General features: G+C 38.9%; 1 protein-coding gene across 2 annotated transcripts; it reads right to left on the bottom strand.

Moving 5' to 3' along the window:
- Positions 1-2,373: 2,373 nt before the first annotated feature.
- LOC108279970 (uncharacterized) lies at positions 2,374-21,158 on the bottom strand. Of its 2 annotated transcripts, XM_017494668.3 has the most exons (3): positions 21,022-21,158; positions 17,894-18,161; positions 2,374-7,870 (listed from the first exon to the last, which is right to left on the bottom strand). In XM_017494668.3, exon 3 carries the CDS (start codon positions 7,848-7,850, stop codon positions 2,826-2,828), a length of 5,025 nt encoding a protein of 1,674 aa, XP_017350157.2. In that variant the 5' UTR covers positions 7,851-7,870; positions 17,894-18,161; positions 21,022-21,158; the 3' UTR covers positions 2,374-2,825. The 2 variants fall into 2 exon arrangements, with proteins under 2 accessions (XP_017350157.2, XP_017350158.2); XM_017494669.3 differs by lacking the exon at positions 17,894-18,161.
- Positions 21,159-21,606: the final 448 nt, after the last annotated feature.

The following is a 21,606-nucleotide window of genomic DNA, read 5'->3' as shown; positions in this document are numbered from 1 at the left end:
ATTCTGAATTGATGAGATGACAGTTACATTACATTTACATTTAGTCATGTAGCAGACGCTTTTATCCAAAGCGACTTACAAATGAGGAAATACAAGCAAAGCGATTGTTGACACTAAAATTTATATTTATAAAAATCGGGATCCAATGTGTCTGCTCAAATGTATATCATATATTTGAATGTGTTCATTCTTTGCCAAGATTTCCGTGGTTATCCGTGGTTTCTGCCATTAGATATTCTTAACGGCTGTATTGTTAAGAAAATAAGAAACTCTATTCTTAGTCTATCATAGAAAAAGAGGACTCACTAGTCATTTCCTGAGTTTACAAATCTCCACTTAAGAGGATTCGCTTTATTACAGAATAGCAAGTTTCAAACAGGATAACAGTTAACAATACAGCCGTTAAGAATATCTTCACCACGCGTAGATCTTGACCAGGGAAATCTTGGCGAAGAATGAACATATTCAGACATATTATATAAATTTCAGCCGGCACATTGGATCCCGATTTTTATAAATAGGAACTTTAGTGTCAGCTGTCATCACATCAATTCAGAATATGAGTCAGAGGTTACACGTTCATTTTTCAAAATAGCATACAACATACTTTCACGAGAGCATTTCAAACCCTGTCAGTCACTGAGCACAAGATGTTAGGCTAACCCACAATATCCTGTTGTATCTACCTTCAGGCGTCATTAGGCCTCAGTGACATTTAAACCTCTGTGTTTTTAAGATACTGGTATAAAATAAGGAAGCCAAAGACATTTCCAACCCTTGTTGTTTTAACACCTTGCGCTTCTTCTTTATCACACATATACAAGCAGAAGCAAATCAGCATCTATGTTAACTTTCTATACTTATTCAGGTGTCATGTACGTAATAGCCTGGCGTAGATCAAGTTCATATTCATGTGGGTCAGGAAGTGTTTTTTTTTTGCTCAGTGAACAGACTTTTGCTGGTCGCTTTATTAACAGCAATATCCTCTATATACATTTTAGTCCTTAATACTCTACTTATTTTTATGACTTTTCTTATCGGTTTCTGAACATCCCTATGGCATTTCCAGAGTTGATTAGCCATTGCAGCTAGAGCGATCTGTGGGGAACTCAGATATTGCAGTATCGTGTTGTAGTCCTCTGTGATCAACATTCCCCGATGATCCCTCATTCTTCTGGCCTTTTCCTCTGCTCTTTCTTTTCTTGCTCTTCTCTTTTGCTGTAAGCTTTAGATCGTTGTCCTGCTGGAAGCTCCACCCACGTCTCATCTTCATCATCCTGGTGGATGGCAGCGGATTCTTCTCAAGAATCTCCCGGTAAAGGGCTCCATTCATCGTTCCTTCAGTTATATGAAGTCTGCCAGTAACATGCGATGAAAAACAGCCCCACACCGTGATGCTTCCACCTCCAAACTTCACTGTTGTAGTGTTTTTAGGGTGATGTGCAGTGTCATTTCTTCTGCAGACATGGTGTGTGACAGACAAAAAGTTACATTTTGCTCTCGTCTGACCAGACTACACTCTCCCAGTATTTCATAGGCTTGTCCAAAGGAGTTGTAGCAAACTTTAAACAAGCTTCAACATGCCTTTTCTTTAGTAATGGAGTCTTGCGGGGTGAGCGTGAGCAGTGTAGTGCATTGCCTATTGTTTTCTCTATGACGATGGCACCTGCTGCCTCCAAGTGTTTCTGGAGCTCTTTCTGAGTGGCCCTTGGCTCTTGGGCTACTCTTCTGACTATTCATCTGACTCCCTGGTCAGAAATTTTGCGAGGAGCTCCTGTGCATGGCCGGTTGATGACGGAGTGATGTTTGATGGCTCCAGTGGTGCTTACTGGAGGATTCAGAAGTTTAGAAATACGTCTGTATCTGTATTAATATGTTTTGCAACAATAAGGTTGCGAAGGTCTTGGGAGAGCTCTTTGCTTTTACCCATCATGAGATGTTTTTTCTATGACACCTTGGTAACAAAAAGCCTTTTTATAGACCATCAATTTACTAACCCAGCTGATATTAATTTTCACAGATGGGGGTATAATTACTTACAGATGGTTCCTTGCATTGGAGAACTGCTTTTTCTTAGAGTATTCAATACTTTTTTTCCCATGTAATACCACTTTATTACACATAACTTTATTTATGGAGTTTAATGTTGTGAATTCTTTAAATTTCTGGATTTCTTGAGTTAATACTGATGTCTGGTGAAAATTTCATGTGAATAGCCTCATTGGAAATATATTTACTGAAAAAAAAATGTTGACACATTCAATACTTATTTCTCCCCGCTGTACAAACAACTTTGAACACCTCTGTGTTCATAATTTGTTCAAACAATTGTAGAGTATTGCTTGTCATAACTAATTCGTCCAGTAACATGGCAACATTTTCATACAAAACTTTATTATAAAAAATACAAATAATAAATTGTAAAACCTCAACAATATAAAAAGGTAAAAAAAAAAGTTCCACAGTTATCAAGCTCCCAGCTCATAGAGCAAAACAATATTTTAGCATTCATAAAACCACTAAAAAAAAGTGGTGAATTAAATTGACAACACAATATATTATCAGCTAAACAAAACAACCGTTAAAGTAGGTTATATCACTGGAATTGGAAAGAGATAAAAATAAAAAAAAAAGACATAGAAAGAGAGAGCCTTCTCTTTCACTAGCAATTACTAGTGAAAGAAAAGAAACGAGCAGAGTATGGATTCAGCACTGAAATAATCCAGATTTGACACTTTGACACAGATTTACCATAAAAAGAGTTTATAAGCAATGATTATTTATATAGTTATTTATTATATAGTACAAGTGTATTTTCGAACATACTACATAAGAACCATTGTAGTTTGTGTGTCCAAGTTTTCATCAGCAGTGTTACACTTCGACCTTTTGGCTTCTTGTTCAACAATAAAATCTTCAGCACTTTGTTTATGCCTCAGATCCTTTGTGGATTGCTTCTCTTTCATAGCGAATCTGTCTTGAACAAGTCTTTTGAGTGCTGGTGTCCTGGATTTCAGATCTGCTTTCACAGGTTTTTGATGCTTCTTATGTGAAGAGGTATCCTTTTTTGTTTCCACAAATGTGCTACTCCACTGGCTATAGACCTTTTGCTTAGCCGAAGGTGCATCCGTGTAGCTCTGTGCAGTTTCAAGGCTGTTTGAGATTGTGACGTAAGCAGGAGCTGTGGACGACTTTGTCCTGGAGCATTGATGGACGATTCTGTTCCTGTTGCCATTACTGAATCCATACAGCGAAAATCTCAGCTTTTCTTTGTTCTGTCCAGTTTGTTTTGTCTTACCAAGTTCTTCCTCTTTGTTTGGATCTGAACTTTTCGGCTGAGGTGTAACATTTGGCATTTGGGACGTAACAGATGGCTTGTACCATTTCCCATGTGAATCTGTTTTGGTTGGGCCAGAATGTTGCATACGTTGAAGTTTCAACATGATTGGAGACTTTCTTTCTTCTCCTCTTTCCTTCCTTTCATATTTGCAATACTGGTTATTTTTAGCAGGAGTAACAGTAGGGTCACTTGGATGTTGTATTGGGGAGCTAGCTTTTTTGACCACAATATCAGGGGCGAAAAGGTCATCTTCAGCATGTATTGATACAGTATTGGTAACCTTTACCCTTTTACATGGAGGATATCTTGGTGGAGAATTTTTTTCTCTAGATGTTTTGGTATGTGACAGAATGACTGGCCTTTTCTGTTCAATGTTTTGTGCGGGAGTCTTGGATAACTCTGCTCTTGACCAAATATTTGCCTCACAAACTTGTTCAACTGACAAAGTGACCCTGACGATCTCTGAACCTACTAGTCTATGTGCTTCTTTATCTGGTGATTTAGCAGATGGTGAGTTAGAGTTCTGTACTGAATCACCTAGATTAGGGTCTGGTTCTGTGATACTCATATTAACTCCATAGGTTGAAGGATTTGAAGAGACACTGCTAGTCTCTGAGGATACATTCACATTTGGGTCTGGTGTACCAGATTGTGTACACTGAGCATTCATTTTCAGCTTGATTGGAGACCTTCTTACTTCTCCTCTTTCTTTCCTTTCATCTTTACAATTCTGGTCACCTTCAGCTGGAGTAACATCAAGATCATTTGAATGTGGTTTTGGGGTACTAGCTTTTGTGGTCACAATACCAGCAGTGAAAAGGTCATCTTCAGGAGGTATTGCTGTAGTTTTGGTTAGCTTGAACTTTTTGCATGGTAGACTTTTAGGTGGAGAAACTTCATCTCTTGGGGTTTTGGTCTGCTCTGCAATGACTAGGTTTTGTGCATACGACAGAGCCTTGGGTAACTTTGGGCCCTTTGAACTGTTGGTCTCACAGACTTGTTCTTCAACTGGCATAGTGAAGCTAACACTTTCAGTGCACACGGGTGAATGTAGTTCTTCAACTGGTGATTTACCAGACAGTGGAGTACAGCTTTCTACTGCATTACATGGATTAGGGTCTGGTTCGGAGATGGTCCCTTCAAATACCTTTGGAGTAGATGAGTCAGCTATGCTGCTACCCTCTGACAATACAGTACAATTTGAATCTGGCTTTCCACATTGTGGACTACAGCTGTGATTATGATGATCTTCTTTATTAGGAGTAGAACTAAACGCCTTTGGGCTGAACAGAGCTTCTTCCAGATCTAGATCCAGCAAAGGAGTTTCTTCCCAGCACCTGGGACAGAAATCGTCACCATTCCAGTCGATGTAGGTCACATGAGGGCAAGTAAATTTGATTTGATTGGTTGAATTGCAGAACTCATTAGACTTATTGTCTGAGGTGGTGGAACCCTTTGCTTCATCTTGGCATGGCTCTTTTTGTAAATCAGAACCAGAGTATTCCTTAAAAATGGTTCTAGCATCATCAGATGACAAAAGTGAGAGTTCAATTAATTGGGAGTCATTGCTGGAATCATCATTAGAAAGATAGCTCTGTTCAACCATTTCAGAGGAAGTGATATTCTCACTTGCATCTCCGCAGACTTGTTCGCATTCGGTTTCGCTCTCAGTCAGTGTGTCTGCTATTTCATTTGCATCTACAGATTCTTCAGGATTCATATTTACATCTTGCTGCTGATGTTTCTCAAGGTTTTCATCTTCTTGCTTCTTTGATGCTTCTTGTGTGCTGGAGACTTTATCGGTGGATTTACTTTCACATACCTGTGTGTTTGCAAGCTCTTTGTTAATCATCTGGTCATCCTGGCAGTCAGTTGTTGGAGGGATCACCTTTGTAGAAGGTTCAAACTCGGAATAAATATCAAGTGCGTTGAAACTTCCGTGTAAAGCATAATCGGTAAAGTTAAAGTCCAAAATTGGTTCCGAAAGAACACTGTCTACATCAGCAGGCTGTCCATCGATGTTCAACCATGACGACGTAAAGTCCTCAGCTGGTAAGTTTGTGTCATCTTTCAGAATGTGGTAACCATGTTCCAGCATCATTAACAGTTCAGGTTTAAGGTAGTGAAAAACTGCTGTCTGCATTTCTTTTATGGACACTTCAGTAGAGAAGCCAGATATCTCTTCAGTGACTGTTTGTATTTGTTTAACAAGGTTTATTACGCTTCCGTCCCAATAGAGATCCAAGAGACACTTCTTAACATCTGCCACTGGCTCTTTTACACTTCCTTCTGTTGTGTTTTCTAAAATCTTCACAAACTCAATAAATTTCTTCGGGGTAAAATTAAGCACTTGTATCTTGGACACATCAAACATGTTGCCATTTGACTGACCAGTTTGGACTTCGTTGTGATCCTCTGCACTTTTTGAGGTCAAGACAGTAGAGCAAACAGGGTCTTGAGATGTGGAAGAGTCAATTTGAGACTGAGGAATGTCTGTGCTTTGAGTGTCAGGTATTAGGCTGTCAACTGTAGATCCATCTTCAGGTTTGTTAGGTTCCTGTGTCTCGGGGTCTGGTATTGAAAACAACTGCAGTAATTCCTTGATGGTCTCTTTGGGCAGACTTGGTGCATTTGACTCTTGCTCCACATTCTTGCCCTCCTTAACAAGAGTACAGACAGCATCGATCTTGAAAGGCAGGCTGTCATCGGCGCTTGTGGGGACATGATCATTTTTTTCTGGACTGGGGGGCTGCTGAGAAATGGGTGGAACTACAGCTACTGCTTTGTGGAATTGTCGATACATTTTCTGCAGTGCCCTTACCAGCTCTAGAGACTCAGCTACATCCTCACCGTACTGCACCTCTCCATGACAGTTATTGCCGTTTTGTTCATCTTTTCTCTCGATGTTCGAGTCTAACTGCAATCTTCTGTTCTGCATCCCTTCAAAGCTTTGACCATGTGGTGCTTTCAACTGATTACCAAGGGCATGTTCGTTCTCTTTTAAGATGGCTGTTCTTTTGACAGATGTCTGCTTACTGCTGATCCTTTGGAGTATTTTACTGTGAAGGGTTGCAAGTGCACTACAGCATGGGGTAGATTCTGGTGTCTGAGGGTAGCTTGCATTAGGTGTAATGTGACTGGGTGTTTGCCCCTGGGTGGTAAAGCTGGCCTTGAGGCACGGCAGAGGATTAGTGACATGCCTTTGAGCAGGTGCCTTGTATTTCCCTACCAGACAATTTATTAGCTTGAGTGGTGGTACTCCTCTGGTAGGAGTGTCTGAAGATATTGTAACTTGTGAGGACCTAGGGAGTCCAGCGCTTGCATCATTTGATTCTTGTGGCCATGTGTTGCCTTGAATGGCAGACACAGTAGGATGGCATGTCTGGCTTTGATGGCCAGAATCTAGTGTAGTGTTGCATTGTTGGAGTGAAGTCTGGTCCTGGAAATTGTCCTGGGGTAACCTTAATGCTGAACTTTGATTTTTCCTCTGCTTTCTCCTCTGCTCTGGGTATGGTGGGGATGGGTGTGACTGTAAATTTTGATGCTTGTTCTCGCTGTGTTTTAAATGACCGTAACCGGAAGAATTGGTCTCTGTTCTGTATGGCGAAGGCTGATGCTGGATTTGTGATGAATGCTGAGCGTGATTCCCGTTATAGCTTGCGTGGCTCTGACCAGTCTGCTGACTGTAGTTTGAAGGCTGGGATGGAGTGATGAGTCTTTGTGAAGTAGCAGGGAAGTGGTTAACAGAGTTATATAAAGCACCATTTCCTTTTCCTCCTGTTATCTGAGCTTGATTATTGTGAATTTTCTGCTGTGCCTGATTGTGCAGAATCTGAGCAGACCGATCTGTTTGTTGCGGCTGAGCTGCAGGTTGATGCGCAATCTGCATTCTGTTATGATGTTCATTCAGAGACTGGTACTGAGGTAGAACTGACTGATGCGTCAGCTTATTCTGTTCAGTTGCAGAACTTGGATTGCTATAATTCGAAGGGAACCAAGGAACATTTGTATTACTGACGTTGTGCAAGTGTGGCATATTATAGTTCTGCTGAGGAACAGTATGTCTATTCAAGGTCTGGGGATGATGGCTGAGGTTTTGAGTGGAGGGTCCATGCTGAGCAGCTGGCAATGGTGCAACCTGTCCATTTGGTAAAGAACTTCCCACACAAGTTGAACTTCTGAGAAGCAACCCATTCTGCGAGTCGGTAAACCACGTTTGAGGCCTAGGTCTCGACTGCAAATTACATGAACTTGAAACAGGCTGGGAGGAAGACTGGCCGTTCCATAACACATGAGACTGTTGATTACTTTGATGATTGTTTTGTTGATTTGACACACTTTGTTGTGCGTAATATAATAATAGCCCCTGCGCTGTAGGGCTAGGCACCCTGTTACAGGAAGTCTGTTGTGGAGCGTGCAGTTGAAGTCCAACAGGTGGCGTCTGAGCGTATGCTTGCATCGGGATAGATGATCTCATTCTCCCCTGGTTCTGCAGTGATGAGATTCTCATGAGGTAGATTCTGACTGTCCCTAAAGAAAAGAAAATGCCATAGAACATAAATAAATGGAGTAATGCATAGTAATTTAAATTTACACCCCAGCACATTTGAAATGATCTAATTAGAAGTTATGGATTACTTATCTAACACAGCAGTTCTGTCAGTAGCCCTGAAAGTCTTCAGGATGGAGACGTTTGCACTTTCTGTTTTGTTCATAACATGTCAAGCAGTGTACTTTTGTCCAGAGAGAGAACGACAGAGAGTAAGCTCATAGCTACTATAACATAAGTGATAACAGGAAGCAACTGTTCTAATGGATGTTCCACAGCATGAAATGGTTTTTGTCTGGCCTTACATAACACACTTTTTTGTTGTTGTTGTTTTAAAGTTTATTTCTTTATTTGAAAGGGGACCATTTACAATTTGGCTAAATAGCTCATTTTCATCCGCAGTCCCCTGCTTTATTGGACTAAATTACAAAGGTCTTTAATCAAGCATTGTTGTACTTAAAAATGACTTGGGGTGCTCAGTGCCTTTCCTCAAAATCAGTCAAACTCAAAAAGTTAGAAATAAAAAGGTCAAGAACACGGTGGATGCGAAAAGCAAAAATCCAGTTTATTGTCCAACAGCCAACATGAGATCCAAAGACTGAGACTTCCCAAAGTGATCCGATCTTATTCAGCTCTCCCTTCACTATTTATACAGTCTTATATCTCCGGTATAGACCCCTTTTTATTTCCTCCCATTCTTCTAAAATTTCCCCATTATGTTTCGTCATGCCTTTATCAAAATCCCCTTATATTCCATTTGGAAATTCCCTTTAAAACCATATCCAGTTATTTGCAATCCCCTTATCTTCCAGTTTCCTTTTCCTTGCATATTAAAAAAAAAAAAAATCCCCCTAGCTGCCTTCTGGCATTCCCTTCTGACGCTCGTGCTGTGAAGACCTAACTGCTCTGTTGCATTAGATATTGTTGGATATTTTTGTCATTTCTTCATTATTGGTAAGTTACACATTTTATTATTGGCATATATTGTCCTATCCTAGGTTTACTAAGTATATTGAGCACGAGTATCATAATGCTTTTTAAACGTATTATGCATGCGTGATGGTTATGCTATTGTGTCACGTTATGTTAATGTATTAACATAAAATAATGACTTATCATCTCACATATATAGTGCACTGATGCCTCTCTCGTTCTTTTTCTGGCCAGCGCCCTCCTTCTCCTTTCCAGCATTTGCTCAATTTTACAGGCCTAGACCAGTATTTAAGTCATCAGTGAGCCCATCTATCAGTGGACCTAATGGCTCTTTTTGAAAGATTAATTTGTTCTTCTATTCCTCTGGACTTTCCCCCGCCGTTATTTTATCACATTGTACCAGCTGATACTGTGGAATCTACTCAGACTGAGACTGCCAATTATACTGCTATGTCTTCCATTGAAGGCCTATCTGATGACATTTCCATGCCTAATAGTCCAGCGACGCAGACTGACAGTTCTACTGATCCTCCTGACTACACCCCCGATACTCCCACAGATTATTTTCCTACCAGCCCTGTCTTATAATCGATATTAGTTCTTATGCCCATTTTCCCCCTTAAACATTGATCAAAACTTTTTCCTATTTCCCTCGTGTGTGCATTGTGTCAGAGATTCACTCCCACAGGATCCTTATTTATAATTATGTTCAAAACAATGGAAGTTTTCTTGAATATAAACTTATATATAAAATTATATACTAATATCTAATGTATGTTATGCTATTTCTACTACTGCTACTATCTCTGGGTCTCTTTTGACAATCCTCAGCAATGCAATGTATAATGTAGTGGATACTCTGTGTATGATGTTAATGTATCTTTTTGCCATGGCATCTGGGTCACGATCACTTCATAAACACGCAGCATAGAGGATAAGGCTGATTAACATAAGTTCCTACAACAAAAGAGGCAGACAATAATATGGACATTCTCTAAAAATACAGATTGTACATTAAGTAGTAATGAGTGTTCCCACATCCAACATGTTAAAAGCTTACAGTACTGTGCAAAAGTTTTAGGTACATGCAAAGGAATGCTGCAAAGATGCCTTTAAATGTTTTGACAATGCTTTGAAATTAAATGTTTCTACATTTTTAAAAAAATACCGTAAACAGTAGTAAATGAAAAAAATGAAATAGTCTGGTACAGTTTGTGTAGTTTTATAAGGAAATAAGCTGTTAAGTTTTATTGAGCATTTTGCAGATCCAGACACGGTTCTTCTGGAGACTTTGACTGTCGCACTCGCTTCTTATTTTTGCAGCAAAACCCAGCAGCCTTCATTGTGTTTTTTGTCTGAAAAGTGGTCTCTTATGTAATATACTGCTTTCATTACTTACATAAAAACATTTTTCGGTAACATAGGGTGGCTGTGGCTCAGGTGGTAGAGCGGGTCAATCAACCTGCTAACCGTAGACTCCGCTGATCAACCTGCTAACCGTAGGGTCCGCTAATCAACCTGCTGAACGTAGGGTCCGCTAATCAACCTGCTAACCGTAGGCTCTGCTAATCAACCTGCTAACCGTAGACTCCGCTGATCAACCTGCTAACCGTAGGGTCCGCTATTCAACCTGCTGAACGTAGGGTCCGCTAATCAACCTGCTAACCGTAGGCTCTGCTAATCAACCTGCTAACCGTAGGCTCCGCTAATCAACTTGCTAACCGTAGGGTCCGCTATTCAACCTGCTAACCGTAGGGTTGGCGGTTCGATTCCCACCCCACACGACTCCACATGCCGAAGTGTCCTTGGGCAAGACGCTGAAGCTAGCGCCTTGCATGGCACATCTGCTACCATTGGTGTGTGAATGGGTAAATGAGAACCAGTGTAAAGCGCTTTGGAACTGCTAAGGTTAAAAAAAGAGCGCTATATAAGCGCAGACCATTTACTAACATTTCATTTTGTGCTGGAAAACTAATGTTTGGAAATCTCAAATGTTTTTGTACTGACTCGATAATGTAGAAGTCATAAGATAAAAAAAAAATCCATAACAAAGTTTGTGCTAAAAAAAAAAAAGTAGGGTGCCTAAAACTTTTGCACAATACTGTAAATGATGTTCACATATAAAGTAACCCCCCCCCCCCCCCCCCCCCATTCGGCAACTAAATGGGCCCGGAGGCGCTGCTGTTTTTCCCAGCGCAATATGTTTATGTTTCAGTTTTTTTCTCATGCCCGTTACGTTTCTCTTTTAAGTTTTTCCCCCGTTCCCTTATGTTCGTCTGTTTTCATTTTCCCTGTTATAAAAACCTCATCGGCTCCCTAAGGCATGATCATTTTGGTCATCAACGCGTGAAGACCTTGACTTTTTTCTTCAATCTCCCGTTCCTGTTCACTATGGGTGAGTGCATACATTTGACTTGCTTTCTGCAATCATTGCTATTGTCTTCTTCTTATCATTATTTATGATAAACATCTATTCCTTATATTTGATCCTGTGTGTGCGTGTGTGTTGTAGCACTTCATGTAATGCCTAACTTTAGTGTGGCTTCCTCTGTGTGTGGGAGAGTGTACCCTGACTTCTTCTTAGGAGAAATAACACAGCAGAACTCACGAAGACTGGATTCGGATGAAGAAGGTTTATCAGCAAGACAGAAAATAACCCGAACTGGTCCCAGGGATACACACTACATGGAGATGTAGCTTGCAGCAAAGCACCGTCGGTTACAATGCTCTTTATATACATTTCAGGCATGGCACCATATCTAACTTTAACCAATCATTCACAGTTCCCTTTTGGGTGCATCCAATCACAATCTTCCACACATAACCTAGTTACATCATTTCCCATTACTTCTAACAGGCCCCAAGTTTTTCCAATTAATGCATCTGTAGATGAACCATTGTGTTTCTCTTGGTTTACTTTTCCCTCCAGTGAACGTCACTATTTGCCTATATGTTCTCTACCATTTTGCTTAATCTTTACTTACCCTCGATGCCTTCTACCAAGGACGAGTTTTACATTCTCCCACTGTGTCTGAATTATGTCTTTCAGTCCTCGGTCAGCCTTACAGCCTTTTATTTCTCTTAACTCTTATTTCTGTGCTGCTATGAGCTAGGAAGTGCGGTTTACCACAGAGTATCCAGGTGCCTGGAGAGTCTAAATGAACATACACACTGACACACATGCTGTTCACAGAGACTTCCAGTTTATGTAGTCTAGAACAGAAGTATTTATACACATAGATAACAACATTGCGTGGGCGGGTTTCTACTTGTGCAGGTGCTAGAAGGATGTAGACAAAACACACAGCACACTACAATAATAAGTCTTTTCAAGATATAGAGAACACATGTGTCAGCTATAATAAAGGATAGCAGTTGATCAGCTTATTCAGAAGAGGTAATTAAGTGAATACATTCATCATAGGTATTTGATAGCACAGAGACACACAAACAGAAACTATAACACAGAATTCCCCGTATCTAAGGTGTCTTAATAGCAGTTCATAATATAAGAGAATACATGATATAAGAGAATTCCCTTCAGTGCCTGTACCATGGGTGAGTGATTTGTCCACATCAGCTATTCCTATACAGTGTACTCTCATGTTTGCTCTATGTGCTTTGATTTTTAGGCTTGCATTTTTAACAGCCTTCATGTTTTCTGCTTCTGTGACTAGATGTAAGGTCAAAGATCATCAACCCTGGTTGATGTCAGATGAGGTTTCAATTCTTTATATTTTATTACTCTAAATTTCTACATAATTTCCTACAGGTGCTTCTACTCAAACAGAGACAGCATCGTTTTTTTTTTCGTCTGGGGATCCTTCTGATGAAGACATGGCTATTTCTGGGGTTGACCTTGGCTTTAGCCCTGATTCTGATTCTCTCAGTCCCACGCTGTATTCCCAGAGCAGCCTGGAATATTCGCCGGCCTCTCCACCACACTCTCAGTCAGTACGTTTACATGGACAACAATAATCCGATATTAACCCAATTAAGACAATACTCTGATTAAGAAACTAGCATGTAAACAGCGATTTTTAATTACCTTAATCCGATTAAGGTCATACCTGAAGTAAACACAAATGGAATTAAGACGTGTGGAGTACTCCTGTTTTAGTCGCATTATCGACGTGAGTTACAGACATGTAAACACCTTAATCACACTATTAACGTCGTGTGGGAGTTTTCATCGCATTTTGCGACAGGACACGTACACACACGGCAGCGCTCAACCGTTTGACGGCAAACAAGAGAGCGCTTAGCTACTATAGGCCAATAGTAGGCGAAATACATGCATCTTGGCTACTACATAGAAGGTAAGTACGCGGTTTGGGACACAGCCCACGGCTTCAAGCAGTCGTCTATTTGCATGTACAGCATGACAAATAATTAACTGCACTTGAAGCGTTCGTAATTTTTAAAAAAAATAAAAACACCCAAAACTGTATACGGTACCATAACAAAGACGAACTGTATGTCGATTCGTGAGATTCTGGACGGGACGTCGGACTGCGTGGCGTGGTGACGTAATGACGTGTACTGTTAATCGAACTACGTTCTATAACATGTAAAACAGGAACATGAAAGTATTCTAAAAGCGACTCATGTAAACAATCAGAATACTGTCTTATTCAGAATAAGGTCAATAACTAGATAACTGCTGTCCATGTCAATGTAGTCAGTATCCTCTATTTTCATATTCCCCTGACTATTATCCCACGAGCCCCGTTTCTTAACCTAGGTCAACCCTTTTCTCAATAAACCTTTATATTTGCCCATGCTTGTTTCCCATCATAAATTTTATCCAACACGTACCATGGAGAAATTAAATATAATTTGTCACATTCCATGGCACAAGGTAGCTGCCAAAGAATCTCCTTCTGAAATACTTCGTATTTGTTTGAATACAAACAAATATTTTTTTTTTCCATAATGTTACAGTTGGAATTTTTGTATCAGAAAACAATACTCAGTATGTCATTTGTGATTTATTTTTATGTTCTTGTTAAAACGTGTCAGTAATAAATATAACATGATAGTAAGAACTGAACTGTCACTTCATTTATCAAGTTCTTCCACCACGAAAAACCTGGGCTGGTCTTGGGCATTAAACTCGGATTTTGTCCCACTCCTGTGTTATTGCATTATATTTCACATTATTACATTCATACTAACTGTTACATCTGAACAGTTTGTGTTGCGGTGCTACGCACCAACAGTTACGTGATTCTTCTTCTCTGTGGTCAAAGACGACAGGCCGATCAGCTGAATAGTGGGCTGCGCCACCTAGTGTGCAGGCATAAAATGCATTCTCTCTCAGCGACACCTATCGTACGGGCGTGAATTAGCTGACGACGATCAATCGTTTTTGCGTTCTGTGTGAAAACACCGTTCCTCAGTGTGAAAGGACCTTTAGGTTTTACATTTACATCACACTGGGCACCAGGGCCACTGAGTACCTTGAGTACACTTAGATAAGCAGAGAGTGGAGGACTTTGAGTCCCATGTTCAGAATAAACAGGAGGTCTGGGCAAATGCATTACCCACCTTGGGAAGTTCAGGGTTGGAGGTATCTGACCATGAAACAGAGTAAACATAGGGGTCCAAAGGTACACAGTATAGCGCAGATAATGTTAGAATGTTCACCCACCCATGGTGGAAGTCTCAAGAGTAAATAAAGAGGAGATGGTAATGGGGTCGCGTTATAGACTCCTCATTGTAATGACGTAAACGATGACGTAGAAAGCAAACCAATGTGAAGATAATGGAAAAGTCTGAGCAGTGCTAAGTGGACAAACCTAAGACCTCCTTTCAATGATGGGAACTTACGCAGCTGGGATAGATTTGGAGGACTGTGATTGGATAGAGGCAGATAAGATGAACATGCATGAAATGTATAAGGATATTGTAACCAGTGGATCCTTGGTGCAAATTGCATGTTCATGGCACATTTTGTAGGGATGAACCGAATGTTCAGCAACCGGAATTATTCAGCCGGACAATGACGTTTTTGATGACGCGATCAAATAGCAACCAGCGTAGAGTGAAAGGCACGCTTAACAAATGCAGCGAACATGTCGGCAGTGTGGAAGCTTTTTAGAGTGTCCGAGAAAGACGCAAAAATGGCTGTTTGCGGACACTGCTCTGCTGAATTGTCTAGAGAGGGTGCATTTGAAAGGAGTTACAGAACAACAAGTTTAATTTATCATTTAAAATCAAGACACCCAGAACGGTGTGCAGAGTATGAGAAAGACATGGCGGAAAGGAAAGTTCCTCCTCCCAGAGTACTAGTCTGCTCCATGCACAAGCACAGACAGCGAGAGACTGTTTAGCGCTGAATCTCATGTCCTCGATGAGAAGAGGAACTGACTTTCATGTGTGAAAGCAGAGAAGCTACTTTTCATATAGAAGAAGCTGCCACTTTTCCTGAAGAAGTAGGCTACGTCTAGGACGATCATTCATTTGTTGTGGGTTCATCCACTTTTTTTGCACTCTTTTCAATGCACATTTTTGTTGTAGACCTACAGAGGACGGTACATTCTTTCAGCAGTCAGTTATAGGCCTAATATAGGCTATTCAAAAAGAGGGGCTCAAAAATGGTCAAATAAAAATATTTGTATTTTACAAATTTATTCATTGTAAGTTATACTGTGCTTTGTTAAAATAACGTTCACTGAATGATTAAAGAATATTCAGTGTTAAATAAACGTTTATAAATTGTAGTTTTGTGATTGATTTTTTATTTGAAAAGCAAGACAACATTAAAAAAAAACCTGCATTAGGTATTCAGCCAAGTGTTTCATTAAATTTGGTTTCGGCTTCCCTAACTTGTTGACTAACCGTATGGTTTAACATTATCTGTGCGCTAGCTGGGTCAATGTAGGAAGGAGGAGTAGAAAATCCTGCAGTTACACTCTTAAGCATCAGTTTTAAGGGATTAACGCATTTCTTTGATTAATCATGTGTTGATAACTTTCACACCTTATACATTGGTTACACATGAGCGAATTATACTTTGATTAAAATATTCCATAACGCCTGCCTTTATTTTGTCCTAATTGATCAGCTAGTCATTTAAATTGTGTGCACAATTGACATAAATATAACTGTATATAAAATCATAGTTATGCTAATTATTTTATTTGTAGCCCATCAATTGAGGTTCACATTAGTGAGTCTATTTCTATATAAATTTACACAAACTTGTCTTCACACAATGATTTGTAAATAAATGCATTCATATCCAGCTTGAGATACAGAAGCTAGGTGGAGACATGCTGTGCAGTAGCCCTTGAAAAATGTATTCTGTGTGGATCGGTTTAGGGAGGTTATGCCTGCTTGTGATCTGAATACATTCGAGGAAGATAATACTGTTGCTGTTAATAAATCGGAACTCTCTGCTCCAGTCAGAACAAACTGTCTTGCAAGTATCGTTTTCTTGGACGCTGAAAATTGACTGATCTTCTACCAATAATCATTTTAGAGAGAACATGTTTATAAGGATACGCCTACAATCAGCCCATCAGTAACACCAGACAACAGGGTATGAATAAAAAGGACAGAATGGGTTTAGATGATAACAGGTATCTTTAGATGTGCACCTTCCGAGAGCTGTACTCACAAAAGGTGTTACTGTGAATTCACACCTGCTAAGTCTCCTAATTTCAACAACAACAGAAGAGGCTTGTACACATCACAGCAAGCTCTTCAATCCCGGCTCCTCACAGCTGGTTACTACAGATTGCTCATCAGAAGTGCAAGTGGCTCATCAACAACAAGAAAAGATTAAAGTCTTATGTTCTTGTTGCATGATTCTTATCCCCTCCCCCCTAAGGAGAATGTTATTTTAAGAGTCATATTTCTCCCTCAGTCCTTCCTTCTTGCTAGGTCATTTAACTAATAGTTTAGACTTTTTGGTAGAGAAATATTATACACATATATATTATACACATTATATATATATATATATATATATATATAAATATATATATATATATATATATATATATATATAAATATACATATATGTATATATATATATATATATATATATATATATATATATATATACACACACACACACACACACACACACACACTTACTTATGTCTACTTAATTTATTTATGGAAATAAAGCACAGACAGCAGGAACAATGGCAAACTGCTTACTGTGGATGTTACTGCACATTTATAGTGGCAAGCTGTTTTTTTTTTTTAACCAAGTTTTAAATAGATTTTTTTATGCAATGCAAGGTAACATTATTTTGTTAATTCGAATGTAGAGAAAGATTTTTATGTAAAAGTCCGAAAGAAAATATTTAAACTGCAAAAGATTTATGTTTGAACTGAACAATAGAAATCGGCTGCTTAGGAGCAGGAAGAGTCGATTCTTTTTCTGAGCCGAATCAAATGATCTTGATTCACTGAAAAGAACCGGAATTCCTTTCACACCGAGTTGAAAAACGCTCCGATGTTTTATTCAGTCAAATGAATTCCGTATATAAACTAGACGAAGCATTTATTTTCTTTAAAATCGCAGTAGACGTTACACAACCTTGTTGATGCTGGATCATTCAGACGGAATCGAGTGACTCGTGTGAATTTGAGTCTTTTCAGTTCTCTACAAATAGCGGAAAGTACCTAATAATCACAACAGTGAGACAATAAAAAACACACCTACATCTTAAATAAGATGCTGGGAAAACAGGAAATGATATTATAATGCTACTAAAAACAATCCAATTTCTCTCTTGTCCAATTCAACACTTTGACTGAAAAAATATTTACTCCTCAAGTAAGAGCTGTGCAGAACCAGTGAGCCACTTACTAACATAAACACAAACACTAACACTAACATATACACTAACACGAACACTAACACTAGCCCCACACAGTTTCTCTCATCACCAGACCTGCACACATTTGCATATACTAATAAAGAGATTTTAAGACAGTTTACACTGCGTCCAGGTACAAAAACAAAACAACAACAAAAAACAATTAATTATTGTAAACACCCGCTCATTATTATTATTATTATTATCTTGTGACACAAAATGGATACTTACAGATGCCCTCAAAGGCTCCAGCATTCAGTTGGTTAGTATGTAATCCAGTTTGTATGATCCATGCACGCACACACACACACACACTGATGCACACATATGCAGAGTATGACTTCTGGTGTTGGAATTTAAACTCCTCATGGTCAAGGTTTAAGCCTCGTCCACTCCAAGGAGCCACAATGGTTCTTCCCCCTTGTGCATCCTCATCTTGGGGTGGGGAAAGAAGCGTGATACGTGGTATCAGATATCACCCAGGAACAGGCATGGAGAGCTACAGGATACATGTAACAGCGTGACGCAATCAGGATACAAAAAGCCCCCCAAAAAACTGTTAACTGTAATCTGTTACAGTTACATCAAAAAAAAAAAAATTAAAAAAAAAAAAAAAAAAACAAAGTGGGAGGAAATCACAGCGTAGCGTACTGGGGATGTGAGGTACTTAAAAATAAATAAATAAATAAATAAATAAATAATGTGGAGGTGCAACAGATAAGCTATCATATGCTGATGCAGTTAAGGTGCCTGGACAGAAAAGGCAGAATAAGGAGAGAAGAGGGAATAAAGAGCAAGGAAAAGTAAATGAACAGCAAGATAACGAGGAACGCATGGATAGAGACGAAGAAACTGGTCACTTCCATTGCAGGAGTAATAAATGCGACGTTTGAAATAAAATCAAAAAGAGAAAGGATTCAGGTGATCGTGAAAGCAGCAGAACATCATTTGGACATGATGGGACTGAAGTTGGAGGAAATAAATGATGAGCTAAGGATGCAAGCACGTCGAGAGACTTCATGCGTTTGGGTGAAATTATTAATGTGAATTTTGGCAATGGAATTAAAGAAGTTTATTGGCTAACGGACAAGACGTTAAGCAATTTGTTGCTAGTAGGAGAGAAAAACCAGAGATCGTGTGTGTACAAGAGACATAGTTAACTCAATTAGATTTTATTTTATATGATTATGTGGCAGTAAGACATGATAGAAGAGAGAGGGGAGGAGGCTGTGCTACATTTTTAAAGCAGGGTGAGTAAGAACTAAGCTTATTATTGGATAATAGTCATAAACTATGCAACTGAAAATCTAAAATGTGGTTTGAACACACACACACACACACACACACACACACACACACACACACACACACACACACACACACACACACACACACACACTTCCTGCCCATTTTCTCCCCAAATACATTACCTCTCTGGATGTGGAATACTGTTGATTCTTGGAATATTTCCACACACATAACTTCCTAAAGTAATACGAAAGGTATGGCACAGAAAAACTCAGTTAACATTACAGAGAGGTCCTATGGGGAGGAAGTGTATGCGATTTATACTTTGATTAAAATATTCCATAACAACTGCCTTTATTTTGTCCTGATTGAACAGCTGGTCATCTAAATTGTGTGCACAGTTGAAATAACTAACACTGTAAATATATATATATATATATATATAATAAAACTGTAAAAATCATAGTTAATTATTTTATTTGAAGCCTATCAATTGAGGTTCACATTAGTGAGTCTATTTCTATATAAATTTACACAAACTTGTCTTCACACAATGATTTGTAAATAAATGCGTTCATATCCAGCTTGAGATACAGAAGCTAGGTGGAGACATGCTGTGCAGTAGCCCTTGAAAAATGTATTCTGTGTGGATCGGTTTAGGGAGGTTATGCCTGCTTGTGATCTGAATACATTCGAGGAAGATAATACTGTTGCTGTTAATAAATCGGAACTCTCTGCTCCAGTCAGAACAAACTGTCTTGCAAGTATCGTTTTCTTGGACGCTGAAAATTGACTGATCTTCTACCAATAATCATTTTAGAGAGAACATGTTTATAAGGATACGCCTACAATCAGCCCACCAGTAACACCAGACAACAGGGTATGAATAAAAAGGACAGAATGGGTTTAGATGATAACAGGTATCTTTAGATGTGCACCTTCCGAGAGCTGTACTCACAAAAGGTGTTACTGTGAATTCACACCTGCTAAGTCTCCTAATTTCAACAACAACAGAAGAGGCTTGTACACATCACAGCAAGCTCTTCAATCCCGGCTCCTCACAGCTGGTTACTACAGATTGCTCATCAGAAGTGCAAGTGGCTCATCAACAACAAGAAAAGATTAAAGGCTTATGTTCTTGTTGCATGATTCTTATCCCCTCCCCCCTACGGAGAATGTTATTTTAAGAGTCATATTTCTCCCTCAGTCCTTCCTTCTTGCTAGGTCATTTAACTAATAGTTTAGACTTTTTGGTAGAGAAATATTATACACATATATATTATACACATATATATTATACATACATACATACATACATACATATACATATATATATATATATATATATATATATATATATATATATATATATATATATATATATATATATATACACACACACACACACACACACACACACACACACACTTACTTATGTGTACTTAATTTATTTATGGAAGTAAAGCACAGACAGCTGGAACAATAGCAAACTGCTTACTGTGGATGTTACTGCACATTTATAGTGGCAAGCTGTTTTTTGTTTGTTTGTTTGTTTGTTTTTTACCAAGTTTTAAATAGATTTTTTTTATGCAATGCAAGGTAACATTATTTTGTTAATTCGAATGTAGAGAAAGATTTTTATGTAAAAGTCCGAAAGAAAATATTTAGACTGTAAAAGATTTATGTTTGAACTGAACAATAGAAATCGGCTGCTTAGGAGCAGGAAGAGTCGATTCTTTTTCTGAGCCGAGTCAAATGATCTTGATTCACTGAAAAGAACCGGAATTCCTTTCACACCGAGTTGAAAAACGCTCCGATGTTTTATTCAGTCACTTACTAATAAACAGTAACAATAACATAAACACTAACATAAACACTAACACTATCATAAACACTATCACTAACACTAGCCCCACACAGTTTCTCTCATCACCAGACCTACACACGTTTGCATATACTAATAAAGTGATCAATTTTAAGACAGTTTACACTGTGTCCAGGTACAAAAATAAATAAATAAATAAATAAATAAATAAAACCCAACTAATTATTGTAAACACAATAAACAGCTCATTATTATTATTATCTTTTGACACAAAATGGATACTTACAGATGTCCTCAAAAGCTCCAGCATTCAGTTGGTTAGTATGTAATCCAGTTTGTATGATCCATATTGTCTCTCTCTCTCTCTCTCTGACTTCTGATGACTTCTGAATTTAAACTCCTTATGGTCAGGGTTTAAGCACCGCCCACTCCAAGGAGCCACAATGGTTCTTCCCCCTTCTTGGTGTGGGGTGGGGAAAGAAGACTGATATGTGATATCACCCAGGAACAGGCTTGTGGAGTAACCGAATACATGTAACAGCGTTACGCAATCAGGAAACAAAAATCTGTTAACTGTAATCTGTTACAGTGACATCAAAAAAAAAAACCCCAAAGTAATCAGGTTACAGGTACATAACATATACAATATAGACAGCTGCTTGATTATAGTTCGGGTTCTCTCTAGCAGTAGTGGTTCACATGAGCAACCTCCTGGTCCCAGCTGTTCAGAAGTAAGCTGATTTCGGCTAGGATTGGATCTAATCTTAAAAAGAAATAAAGGATTCTGAAATCAGATTAGATCATGTAATCCAATCTGGCTTTTGATCTGGATCAAACCTTCAGTATGTGTTGTTCAAAACCTTTTAGTAGG

This window comes from Ictalurus punctatus, chromosome 19 (assembly GCF_001660625.3).
Source record: "Ictalurus punctatus breed USDA103 chromosome 19, Coco_2.0, whole genome shotgun sequence".
Classification (NCBI taxonomy): domain Eukaryota; kingdom Metazoa; phylum Chordata; class Actinopteri; order Siluriformes; family Ictaluridae; genus Ictalurus; species Ictalurus punctatus.
The sequence above is the reverse complement of the archived record's forward strand: the minus strand, read 5'-3'. Positions and strand labels throughout refer to the sequence as shown.